At 48.0% G+C, this 13,467-nt stretch overlaps 1 protein-coding gene across 1 annotated transcript in view; it reads left to right on the top strand.

Moving 5' to 3' along the window:
• The window catches only part of LOC147112415 (uncharacterized), a 164,674-nt gene extending 151,431 nt beyond the window's left edge, over nucleotides 1-13,243 (top strand). Inside the window, exon 13 of the mRNA XM_085998175.1 lies at nucleotides 12,068-13,243. Within this exon, the coding sequence (XP_085854301.1) occupies nucleotides 12,068-12,230 (163 nt within the window). The 3' untranslated portion in view covers nucleotides 12,231-13,243. The remainder of the gene's footprint in view (nucleotides 1-12,067) is intronic.
• The last annotated feature ends 224 nt before the right edge of the window (nucleotides 13,244-13,467 follow it).

Here is a 13,467-nt window from a genome sequence, read left to right as displayed (position 1 = left end):
AACGCGCGAGCGGGTAAGCCAGAGCCCGGGAGGGAGCGAGCAAGAGCCGCGCGAGCGGGTGAGCCAGAGGCCGGGGGCCGCTTTCAAGTGCGAGGCGCAGCCGGGCCATCGATCGCATCCGCTGATAAGGCCCGCACTCGGCCTGAAAGTCAGCGTCGGGGAACGGGTGATAACCGCCATTGAAGTGGGCGGAGAGCGCCGAGAAGCGCGGGAAAACCGCCATCGAAGTGGGCGGGGAGAGCGAGAAGCGCGGGAAAGCCGCCATTTTTCGCGGGGAAACCGCTGAAGAAGAAGGAAGAAGCGGGAAACCGCCATCTTGGAAATTATTAAGAATTTCAGGAAAGTAATAAGATTTTTCAGAAAGGCTGGTGTGTTCTCAAGAAGAGAGGGAAAATAAGTATAAGTACAGCAATACTTGTGGTGTTCTCAAGAAGAGAGAAGAAAATTAATAATAAGTAAAGTAATACTTGTACTGTACTCGAAAAGAGAAGAAGATGCCTAAGCGAGGAAATATTAATGATTTTAATGCTGAAATAGAAGACAGGGCCACGTATGGGGAACGCATAGGAATATATTGCGTAGCCATATACGACAAGGCAATAACTTTGTTAAATTCGATGGGAGCAAAAACATACGGGCTTTTGAAACATCTAATAGCACCAGTTAAACCAGTGGACCAGACCTTCGAAGAGATCGTAACAGTGCTGAAGGATCACATGAACCCCACACCGTTGATGCTGGCTGAACGATTTAAATTTTACGCCAGAACCCAGAGGCAAGATGAAAGCAATGCGGAATACTTAGTCGAACTGCGTAAGCTAGCGAAATACTGCCAGTTTGGAGGGAATGTGACAGAGGCGCTGCGGGACAAGTTCGTATGCGGCTTGGCCAAAGAAGGAACGCAGAAGCGACTTCTGGAAGAAAACGACCTCACACTGGACAGGGCTGTCCTCATAGCTTCATCGCACGAAGCCGCAGCGAAAGGGACGGCGGAAATGCAGCTAAAGGCGGCGGCACTCGGGGTGGATCAAATTACAGCAAACACTTCCAAATGCTACCGTTGTGGAAAGACAACGCACGACCAGAATCAGTGCTGGTTTAAGAATCAAGAGTGCAGGAAATGTGGCAAACTGGGTCACATCGCGAAGGTATGCAGGTCCGGAAAGAAGACCAACAAGCAAAGGAAGCCACCACCACAAGGAAAGTACAACAAGGTGCATCAGGTGGCTGAAAAGAGTTCAGACGAACAAAATTCAGACTCAGACCCAAACAGCCAGGAGTTGGATAGTCTGAGAATCCACAATGTGGGTAAAGTAACTGATCTACAGACGATCTGGGTCACACTAAAAATAGCTGGAGTCCAAGTACGAATGGAGCTGGACACGGGATCAGCTGTATCAGTCATCAACCAAAAGGACTACCACCGACTATTCTCTCACATACCCTTAAGAAATACCAAGTTCGTATTACAGACATACACGGGGCATCGCGTATACCCCATGGGGAAAATAAGAGTCAAGGTGAGAGATAGGGGTAAAGTACACCCAAGAATGAATTTGTACGTACTACCTGAGGGAGGACCACCACTTCTAGGACGGGAGTGGATCAAGAAAATAGACATGGAATGGCACTACCGACAAGCAATGACGAGTGAGGACTCGGTGCAGACAAGCAGCTCAGACTCTGAGCCGGAAGACGATAAGTCCAGCTTATGTATGAAAAACAAGGTTAACATTAACTCACAGACTAAGGTTGGAAAATCGATGGCGTGCATAAAGACAGAGAATTCTGAGTCTGTTCAAGCTACAGACATATGCATTACGGAGGAACACCGGGCTCGAACTCAACGCTATTTCAAAGTACAACAACAATTAGAACAATTAAGTTACCGCCTCGTACAAGAGATGAAAACAATGAAAAAGTTCTATGACACTGAATGGGAGAGTCTGGAAAGACAACAGAACCTACTGGCTCAAGCAGAGAGCGACCATAGAGCCATCGTGACCAATTACCGATCACATCTCCCTGATGATGTTCAGGGCTTAGAATATTTGCATGATCTAGAGATACAGCAGAAGGGCAAATCACGCTGCACTGAGGATTTTGTTCTGCAATTAGAGACGGAGCTAGTGCAGGCAAAGTTAAGAGAAGTTGAATCACAGGGTGCTCTTAAGGAGATGCAGAAACAAATCTTGGACATGGAAAAGAGAAACGCTTCTTTACCTGATGAGAATAATGTGGCCATGTTGCAAGAGGAGCTTATAGGGGCGAAACTGAAAGAAGCTAAGCAAAGGATGTTGGAACTTGAAACGCAGAACCAAATCAGCGGTAATCAGCTATGTCAAGCAGAGAAGGAGTGCAAGGGTCTACATGAGAAGGTGCAATATCTCTCAGCCCAAAATAAGGGACTACTCACTCAGTTAAATGAAAGTAAACGGGAAATGGCTGAGATGGACTGCAAGAATAAAGAAGAGTTGATGGCAGTGAGACTTCGAGAGGCAGATAGCATAGCAGCCTTGGCTGAACTCCAACAGGAAATTGCGAAAGAAACAAATGAAGAGGAATCTTCAGGAAGCCAGGATTTTATTCCAGTTCTTCTCTACGACTCCTTACAAGCAGAGTGCGAGAAGTTGAAAAAACAGTATGAACAGGCCCAGACTACAATTCTGGAGGGGGTTAACTCAGCAACCTCCGAAAAGCTAGTTTCGTTGGAAGTATATGAGCAACTAAAGGTTGAACATGAGCAAGAAGTCCAAAGGCTGCAGGAAATTCTTGAGGAGCTCAGGGCCAAGACAGACTCATCGGTAGAAGTTCCATACATAGATGAGGATGTAGAGGTGAAAGACATGGCAGAACTCATAAAAATATGGAAGGAAGCCCAAGACAAATATGAGGCGGCAATTACCGAGGTTGACCGACTTGAAGAACAGTTTCAACTGGGAATGGGCCCTGAACATGAGCTAGAGAGCATCGAGGCGCAACTTCTCCAAGCACTGGAAGCCAAAGTACAAGAGGAAGAGAAGATGAAAGCATTGGAGAAAATGATGGATGAAATGGAGGAGTACGCTGAATTACGTCCAGGGGAACAGGAGAATGGGGAAACAGCTACTTCAGTAGAAGGATTAAATAGCCTGATAACGAAATCCCTGAAGGAAGGGAAAGGATTGAACGCACAAATGAGGCCAGGAGGGAAGGAAGGGCAGACATCCGAGGAAGAGCAGGATGAATATGATTGCTTGAAGAAGGGTTTTGACCTGTTGAGTGACACCGAATGTTATGAGGATGTGGTCTGCCCAAATTGTGATGGGAACTCCCAAAGTGCTGAAATCCTGAGGAAGCACTTAAGGTCTAAGGAACATAGAGAGTTGGTGGCGCTACAGATGGCAGCCGGGAAAAGAGCTCGGAGAGTTTCAAAAAGGCAGAAAAGAAAAAGAAGAAGCAGAAAATAATAACTGTTTAAAATATTATTACTTCTACTACCTCAGTCCGAACACTACGAAAGGTGCTAAATTTGTTAAAAAAATCCAGGGACATTATCAAGACAGCCAGTGGGTTGTATAAGTCCGCACTGCTGGTTCAACAGGACGAAAGTACAAGCTGTTAAAAAAAAAAAAGGCTATGGAGGATGCTGTCTGGAACGAATTAATACCAGAGACTGAATTTATGAACTGTTCCCACAGAGACTGAACCTGTAAACTGATTCCACTGAGAGTATGTTTGTAAACTGTTATATGACGTTGACTCCATTGAGAGTATATCTGTAAATTGTTATATGACGTTGACTCCATCGAGAGTATATCTGCAAACTGTTTATATAAAGTTGAAGATTGTATGTTTAACGGGATTCTGTAAGTAATAAGCTAGGAAGGGAGGAGTGTTGTGTATGTAACCGTTTACCTTTAAGGGAACTATAGAATGTAACCGTTCGCCTTTAAGAGCACTACTTTAGGGTGGCACTATCTATTGGCTCATGTATACTGTAATACCGATAGTGACCACACCAGTATATAAGGGTTGTGATACGTTAACTAGGGCAGAATCGCCCGAGCCTCTGAATAGTAAAGACGTGTTTTATTTTGTTAACAGTGGAGTCTGTGATTATTTATAATACAACCCACAGACTTAACAGTTCCGGCATGCTGTCTACCGGGGCTGGATTTGGGGGAGTGGTGGGGGGTAACGGTGGTGTCTCAGGGGTGCCCGAGGGTGCGAGGTCTCGTAAGGAGACTGTGTCCTCCCGCCCGTCTGGGTATGCCACATAGGCGTACTGGGGGTTGGCGTGCAGGAGGTCCACCCTCTTGACCAGGGGGTCCATTTTATGGGCCCTCACGTGCTTCCGCAGCAAGACGGGCCCCGGAGTAGTCAGCCATGTTGGTAGCGAGGTTCCCGTAGTCGACTTCCTGGGGAAAACAAACATTCGTTCATGGGGGGTGGCGTTAATGGCAGTGCAAAGCAGTGACCGGATGGAATGCAGCGCTGCCGGGAAGACTTCCTGCCAGCGAGAGGTTGGGAGGCCCTTAGACTTTAAGGCTAAGAGAACGGCCTTCCAGACTGTCCCGTTCTCTCTTTCCACCTGGCCGTTCCCTCGGGGGTTGTAGCTGGTGGTCCTGCTTGCAGCAATACCTCTCGCTAGTAGGAACTGGCGAAGTTCCTCGCTCATGAAGGATGAGCCCCGGTCGCTATGTATATAGTTCGGGAACCCGAACAAGGCGAAGAGGTCGTTCAGGCATTTGATGACCGTGGTACTGGTCATGTCTGGGCAGGGGAAGGCAAAGGGGAAACGGGAGTACTCGTCAATAATGTTGAGGAAGTACACATTACGGCCAGAGGACGGGAGGGGCCCCTTAAAATCGATGCTCAAGCGCTCGAAGGGGCGGGTGGCCTTGATCAGGCTTGCTCTGTCCGGCCTATAGAAATGCGGTTTGCATTCGGCACAGGTTTGGCAGTTCCTGGTCATGGTCCTGACCTCCTCGATGGAGTAGGGCAGGTTGCGGGCCTTAATGAAGTGGTAAAGTCTGGTGACCCCGGGGTGGCAGAGGTCGTTGTGGAGGGTCTGCAGTCTATCAATTTGCGCGTTAGTGCATGTACTTCGTGATAGAGCATCTGGGGGTTCGTTCAGTTTACCAGGCCGGTACAAGATATCGTAATCGTAGGTGGAGAGCTCAATTCTCCACCTCAAGATCTTGTCGTTCTTGATTTTGCCCTTCAGCTTGTTATTAAACATAAAAGCGACCGAACGCTGGTCGGTGAGGAGGGTAAATCGTTTGCCTGCCAGGTAATGCCTCCAGCGTCGTACTGCCTCCACGATCGCCTGGGCCTCCTTCTCGACAGAAGAGTGTCGGATCTCAGGGCCCTGGAGGGTCCTTGAGAAGAAGGCCACAGGTCTCCCCGCCTGGTTAAGGGTTGCAGCTAGGGCGAAGTCGGATGCATCGCTCTCCACTTGGAAAGGGATAGACTCATCCACCGCGTGCATTGTGGCCTTAGCAATGTCTCCCTTTATGAGGGAGAAGGCTGCGCATGCTTCTGCTGTCAGGGGGAAGGAGGTGGACTTCATGAGGGGTCTGGCTTTGTCCGCATAATTCGGCACCCCATTGGGCATAGTAAGCGAAGAGCCCCAGGGTTCTCTTCAGCGCCTTTGGACAGTGGGGGAGGGGAAGCTCCATGAGGGGGCGCATTCTTTCGGGGTCGGGGCCGATGACTCCGTTCTCTACTACGCAGCCGAGGGTGGCAAGGCGCGAGGTGTTAAACACACATTTCTCCTTATTGTAGGTGAGGTTCAGCCGTTGGGCCGTACGGAGGAATTTCTCCAGATTAACATCATGGTCCTGCCGGTCGCGGCCGCAGATGGTGACGTTATCTAGATAAGGGAACGTGGCATGCAGCCCGTTCTGGTCAACCATCCGGTCCATCTCCCTTTGGAAGACCGAAACCCCGTTGGTGACGCCGAAGGGAACCCTAAGGAAGTGGTAGAGGCGGCCATTCGCCTCGAAGGCGGTATACTGGCGGTCCTCAGGGTGGATAGGGAGTTGGTGATAGGCCGACTTAAGGTCGATGGTAGAGAATACCCGGTACTGTGCAATCTGATTGACCATATCAGATATGCGGGGAAGGGGGTATGCATCCAGCTGGGTGTACCGGTTTATGGTTTGGCTGTAGTCGATGACCAGGCGGTGTTTATCGCCGGTCTTAACGACTACGACCTGGGCACGCCAGGGGCTGTTGCTTCCCTCGATGATGCCCTCCTTCAGGAGTCGCTGCACCTCGGAGCTAATAAAAGCTCTGTCCCCGGCGCTGTACCGCCTGCTCTTGGTAGCGACGGGTTTACAGTCGCGGGTGAGGTTAGCGAACAGGGAGGGGGGGCGGGACTTTGAGGGTGGAGAGGCCGCAGGTGGTACGCGGTGGGCGGTTTAGGAATTGCTTGTTGTAGACTGTGAGGGGGGGGGCGGGGGGGATCCACCGTATGCCAAGGTGACACTTTGGAGGTGGCATTGGAAATCCAGCCCTAGTAGGACGGCAGCGCAGAGCTGGGGCAGGACGAGAAGTTTAAAATTTTTATACTCCATGCCCCTAACCGACAGGGTCACAACACAGTAGCCGCTGATGTCTGTTGAATGGGACCTCGATGCCATCGAGATCCGGTTGCGCGTTGGCCGGACAGTGAGGGAGTAGTGGCTCACCGTGTCTGGATGGATGAAACTCTCCGTGCTTCCACTGTCGAACAGGCAGGTCGTGGCGTGGCCGTTTACTTTGATGTCCATCATGGACTTGGACAGGTGATGCGGGCAAGCTTGGTCAAGTGTGACGGAGGCTAGTGTATGGCTGAGCGAGCTGCTGTAGTCTGCGGGTGAGGCGGTGGTCGGGTCTGGAGACAAGGTGGCGGTCGAGTGTGGTGAACAAAATGGCGGCGCCCACGACGTTGAACAAAATGGCGGAGAAGATGGCCGCCCCCACAACTCACATGAGGCACTGCCGGCGTCCGTGGCCTTGATCAAAGATGGCCGCCCCACGACTCACACGAGGTGATGCTGGCATCTGTGGCCTTGATGAAAGATGGCCACCCCCACAACTCGCATGAGGCACTGCTGGCGTCTGTGGCTTTCCCCCTGCAGGCCTTTGCGAAGTGGCCTTTCTTGTGGCAGTCGGAGCAGGTCGCGTTTCTTGCAGGGCAGCGCGCCCTCAGGTGTTTCGCCTGGCCACAGAAGAAGCAGCCGGCGGCCCGATCGCGGGGCTCTGATGTCGCAGCCGGTACTGGGGGTGGCGGTCCCGATCGGTTCCGGGACACCGACGCTGTGGTAGGCCCCAGGGGCGGCGGTGCGAGGGGTATTGCGGCCGGAGTCGGGCCCGAGTCCCAGGGTCGCGCAGCACAGTACCTGGAGTACGCCTCGAGGTCCCGATGGCCCACTTCCAAGGAGCGAGCGAGGATAGCAGCTGTTTTCAGGTCGAGGTCCTTTGATTCCAGCAGTCTTTGCCGTGAGTAGTCTGACCGAAGGCCTTTCACGAAGGCATCGCGGATATTTCCATCGGTATGTTCTGCAGCTGTTACGGCTTTAAAGTCACAGTCCCTGCCGAGTATTTGCAGCGCCCGTAAGAAATCATCAACCGACTCTCCTGGCTGTTGTGAGCGGGATCTTAGGAGATGCCTGGCGTACATCGAGTTTACAGGGCTCCGGTACTGCTCTTTTAGCAGGTTGAGGGCGTCCTCGTATGTAGCAATGTCCCGGATGAGTGCAAATACTTTAGGGCTCACCTGGGCGGTCAGAACTCTTAGTTTGGATACCGGAGGCACGCCGGATTCTCCCAGGTAGGCTTCGAAGCAGCTCAGCCAGTGTTTGAAGTCGAGGGCTGAATTCGCAGCCTGTGGGTTTAGATCCAGGTACGGCGGTCGGGGGGCTCGCAGCCAGGCCGGCTGCTGGGGCTGTTGTAGCTGGCCGTTTGGCTGGGGCTGTTCGTTTGGCTGCTCCGGTACAGACATTTCAAAGTTTAGCCAATAAAATTGATATACCTATCAATTCAGTTCATGAAAAGCGACGAGTTAAGTTAGTAACTATAGGTTTTTATTGGCTAAATAACAGAGCCCACCCTCGTGGGTGATCGGATCCAACAAGGAGGAATACCAGCCAGTCGACCACCTTTATACCTGGGCAAGCAGGCGGAGCCATGGGCGGAGTCAGCTGAGGTCAGCCCAGGTATAACAGCGTGGCAAGAGGTAACCTTGTGTAGTGATACAACAGTGTAAACAGTGATAACCATAGTGTAACGATATAAACAGTGATAACCATAGTGTAACAATAGTGAACGATAAAAGTGGTTTACCACAGCATCCGGAACAGCACAGCTGGCAGGTTTGGTTACAACACTGAGTCAGCACAGGTGATCCAGGCAACTCTGTATAGTGTACATGAATATAACAACTTCAGGGGGAATTATTTTGGTAATCCACTGATCTATGAAATTTTAAATCATCCCCGAAAAAATTGTTGACTTTTGTTGTAATTGTTGACATGCTTGTAATTTTGGTTCTCAACCATTTGTTTGTCATTACACTCTCTTCCTTAGCTTTAAATTGCGCATTTCTACATAGCGACGTCAGATATACTTCATGATGAACCAGTAGAAAGTTACATTTTGTAAAGTGGGATGGGATTTGCTAATTTCCTATTTTTACCCCAAATAGATGTACTGCACTGCTGTAAATTGCTGAGAACTACCGAACTCCAAATGAGTAAAGCATACAATTTAATGATAGTTCGTGGACTCCTTAATCAGAGGGTCTTGAATTTTTAAAAATTCATTCTCAGGGTATGGACAGTGCTGTTAGGTCAGGAGTTCCAGGGTTTTAACCCAGCAACAATGAAGGAACAGCGATATGTGACCAAGTCAGGATAATGTGTTGACTTCGAGGGGGACTTGGAGGTGGTGGTGTTCCCATGCGCCTGCTGCCCTGTCCTTCCAGGTGTTGCTTCACTTCCGGCTGGCGGCCTCCTGCCACCAGACATTCTACTCCCACCTGCTGCTTCCAGCCAGCAACTGACTGAGGGCCTGCTGATGAGGCCCTGGAGTTAAATTGCCCGGGTCTCACTCTGTCGAGGTCAGGGAGATTTTGCACTTGCTAGCTCCGGACTAAAATCAGGCCCAAGGTGATGGCAATTGCTAACACAACCAATTACTGCTGCGGTTGCAAACAATACATGGCCTTTTCTTTTCATACATTTAGATCCTAAACTCCAAACCCTGTGTACATGCTCTTAATCCCTCCTTCATCCTCTGTGGTGCAATCACGACTCATATAGATTGGACTAGCCTAATCAGTAAAAATAATGAGGAGGAGGAATTCCTTGAGTGTTTGAGGGATGGTTATCTGGATCAATATGTCGAGGAACCAACTCGGGAACAGGCTATATTGGACTGGGTACTGTGCAATGAGAAGGGACTAATCAGTAATCTTGTTGTACGGGGACCCTTGGGTCAGAGCGATCATAACATGATCGATTTCTCACTCGAAATGGAGAGCGAAGAAATTGACTCAGAGACTAAGGTCCTGAATTTAAACAAGGGGAATTATGATGCCATGAGACGGGAACTGAGTAGGTCTGATTGGACAACGTTCCTGGGAGGACTGGAGGTAGATAAACAATGGCAAACATTTAAAGATAGAATGACAAAATTGCAAAAATTGTTTATACCAATCTGGCATAAAAGGAAATCTAAAAAGGTGACTCAACCGTGGATAACAGGGGAAATTAGAGACAGCATAAAATCCAAAGATAGGGCGTATAAAATAGCCAAAAAAAGCGCCAGAGCGGAAGATTGGGAACAGTTTAAGATAGAGCAAAGGAGGGCAAAGGGCATAATCAAGAGGGGCAAAATAGCTTACGAAAACAAGCTGGCGGAAAATATAAAAACTAACTCCAAAAGCTTTTATAAGTATATCAAAAGGAAAAGACTGGTGAAAACCAAAGTTGGTCCATTGCAGTCAGATACGGGGGAATATATAATGGGAAATAAGGAAATGGCAGATCAACTAAATGCATACTTTGGGTCAGTCTTTACGAAGGAAGACACAAAAAACCTCCCTGGGATATCGGGAAAAATAGGGACATTGGCAAAGGAGGAACTGACGCAAATCAATATCTCTAAGGATATGGTGTTAAGGAAGCTAAAGGGATTGAAGGTGGACAAATCCCCAGGGCCTGATAACATGCATCCTAGGGTACTGAAGGAGGTGGCCCTAGAGATAGCGGATGCACTAAGGATGATTTTTCAGAATTCATTAGACTCGGGAACAGTGCCGATGGATTGGAGGGTAGCTAACGTTACCCCACTATTCAAAAAGGGGGGTAGGGAAAAAGCAGGTAATTACAGACCTGTAAGCCTTACATCAGTTGTGGGCAAAATGCTGGAGTCCATCATTAAGGATGAAATAGCGGAGCACTTAGCAAATGGGGACAGGATAGGACAGAGTCAACATGGATTTACAAAGGGTAAATTGTGCTTGACTAATCTATTGGAATTTTTTGAGGGAGTAACTGGTAGAATAGATGGGGGAGAGCCAGTAGATGTGGTGTACCTGGACTTCCAAAAGGCCTTCGATAAGGTCCCACATAAAAGATTAGCATGGAAAATTGAGGCTCATGGGATAAAGGGGAAAGTTTTGGCGTGGATAGGGAACTGGCTGTCAGATAGAAAACAGAGAGTTGGAATAAACGGCTCATTTTCTGAATGGCAGGCAGTAACAAGTGGGGTACCACAGGGATCTGTCCTGGGCCCCCAGCTGTTCACAATTTACATTAATGACCTGGATCAGGGAGTCGGATGCAGCATTTCCAAATTTGCAGACGACACTAAACTAGGAGGGGGGGTGGGCTCAGAGGAAGAGACCAGGAAGCTCCAGAGCGATTTGGACAGACTGGGCGAATAAATGGCAGATGCACTATAATGTGGACAAGTGCGAAGTTATCCACCTTGGGTGCAGGAACGGGAGGGCAAATTATTATTTAAATGGCAATAGATTGGGAGAGGGGGAAGTACAGAGAGACCTGGGTGTTCTTGTACACCAGTCACTGAAGGCGAGCATGCAGGTGCAACAGGCGGTCAAGAAGGCAAACGGTATGCTGGCCTTCATAGCAAAAGGGTTAGAATACAGGAACAGGGATACCTTGCTGCAGCTGTACAGGGCACTGGTGAGACCACACCTCGAGTACTGTGTACAGTTTTGGTCGCCTCATCTGAGGAAGGATGTTCTTGCCATGGAGGGGGTGCAGCGGCGATTCACCAGGCTGATACCAGGAATGGCGGGAATGACCTATGAGGAGAGACTATGTAGTTTAGGGATGTACACACTGGAGTTTAGAAGATTGAGAGGGGACCTCATAGAAGTGTATAAAATTCTGACAGGTCTAGACAGACTGGATGCAGAAGGAATGTTTCCCTTGGCGGGTGAGAACAGAACTAGAGGACATAATTTAAGGATAAGGGCTAAACCATTTAGGACAGAGATGAGGGGGAATTTCTTCACTCAGAGAGTGGTGAACCTGTGGAACTCATTGCCACAGAGGGCAGTGTACGCCAGCTCATTAAATATATTTAAGAGGGAATTAGATATATTTCTACGGGCAAAAGGGGTTAAGGGTTACGGAGAGAAGGCGGGGACGGGATACTGAATTAAAGGATCAGCCATGATCTCATCGAATGGCGGAGCAGGCACGAAGGGCCGAATGGCCTACTCCTGCTCCTATCTTCTATGTATCTATGTATCACAGTCTCCTTCTCTGACTCGCTCTTGCCCAGTTCCATCTCTCACCCTTCTACAATCTCGAGCCTTTTATGACCTAAGCTTGGCATCACCCAATCACTACCTCTAACCAGTAATGACAGCCACAGCAGTGCCAGGACCAAAAGGTGCACAAAGGAACTGTAAAGGTTCTAAATGAGCAAACGGTGTTAATACACCAGAATTTAAAGTGCTGTGGTAGCTAATCACACTTTTGCTGTCGTTTCAGGTTATCCAGTAAAATAGTGAGACATTGAGAATCTTATGAAAAATTCTAACACTTTGCTTCCATTTTAGGAAGCAGGAGGAGCGAAATTTGGCTGTAATTGAACATGAAGTGAATATTCTACAGGAGAAGTTGATTAGGATGGCTAGATTAAGAGAAAAGAAAAATGAGCTTCTCTTGCTCCAACTGCAAATTGTATTCTGTTTATTGGAAAGAATGAAAGCTGGCACCTAACCTGTTACCTCAAAGCAGGTAGATAACACTGGATTAGTTCAGTGTCGTGGGAGTATGCTAGTACTAGAGTAGCCTTGTTTGCCTTTAATTGAAACATGTTGGAAATTAAGCTTTTACATCTTTCCAGTGTACCTTTAGTATTGTGGCAGTGTTACAAAAATCATAAGTGTCTCTAATCTTCAGGTAGAAAGGTACATAAAGGTATATAAACTCACCTGCTACGGCCACACCTCATCCCAAGCAATTCTCAGGCTTATGACTGTGTCCATCTCCACAAAAGCTACAGATAGAACAGATTATACAGTACGTGTCCAAGGTATTTTGCAACCGTGTGGATAGAACTCTTTAAATAACCTAATCAAATTGTAATTATTTTCTGTGAGTGAGCAGCCTAGTTCCAAAGCAAAGAATGGCAAAGTGGTTAATGAAAGGCACCCACTGCTGTAGTACAAGGCGATTCCTACAATTTAACTAACCTGTGACCATAACATGGCTCATTTTAAAACAAATGTAATCTCATTTTCACCAAAGCTTATTCGTTAACCTTCACTGTGACATGTGATGTAGAGTTTGCTGTGGCATCTAGTCAGATAGGATCTCTAATCTAAACATGTAGTACTTAGGAAGAATTAAGCGTAGAACGCAAATGAAAATGAATGCAATGCCCAAAGCAAAAATTATTTTCTGTGCTCATTCTCATCCTTTCAATGAAGTTCTACCCATACCAATTTTTCTGTTGTTACATCCTCATATGATTTAAGATGATTTCTGTGTTGCTGGCTCTGTGTATGTACTTATAAAATTCTATTTAAAATGAGTTAAATTCTAAGACAATGGCCTGGATCTTCTGCTCCACTGTTACACAGGCAGGATTTATGACACAAGGTGTGACCCAACCTCAGCCAATGTTTTGGCTGTGTCAGGCCACAGAGGCGTGGCCTATGGCCACTTAAAGTGTTAACAAAAACCAGGACTTTAAATGGCATAGATAGTGCTTTTCAAATTTTAAAGCACCAGTGTCATCAATGCTCGATTCCAGGGACAAATAGGCGTTCTTTTCATTGAGGTCATTTTCAGCCCTCTTACAAAGGGGCACTTTGTGTTTGCTTTCTGGCTTTAGCGGCTATTTTAACACAGGTATTGACCCATTTAAAAGTACAACCTGCATCAGTCCTGATCTATCTGAGGTGTTACATTATCTTTTTTTGGCGGAGACAAAGCTCAAAGGAGTAGCTCA

The sequence above is a fragment of the Somniosus microcephalus genome, chromosome 9 (assembly GCF_052327205.1).
Source record: "Somniosus microcephalus isolate GS21.2 chromosome 9, FLI_Smic_1.0, whole genome shotgun sequence".
NCBI lineage: Eukaryota > Metazoa > Chordata > Chondrichthyes > Squaliformes > Somniosidae > Somniosus > Somniosus microcephalus.
This window is presented reverse-complemented; position numbering and strand designations above follow the sequence as displayed.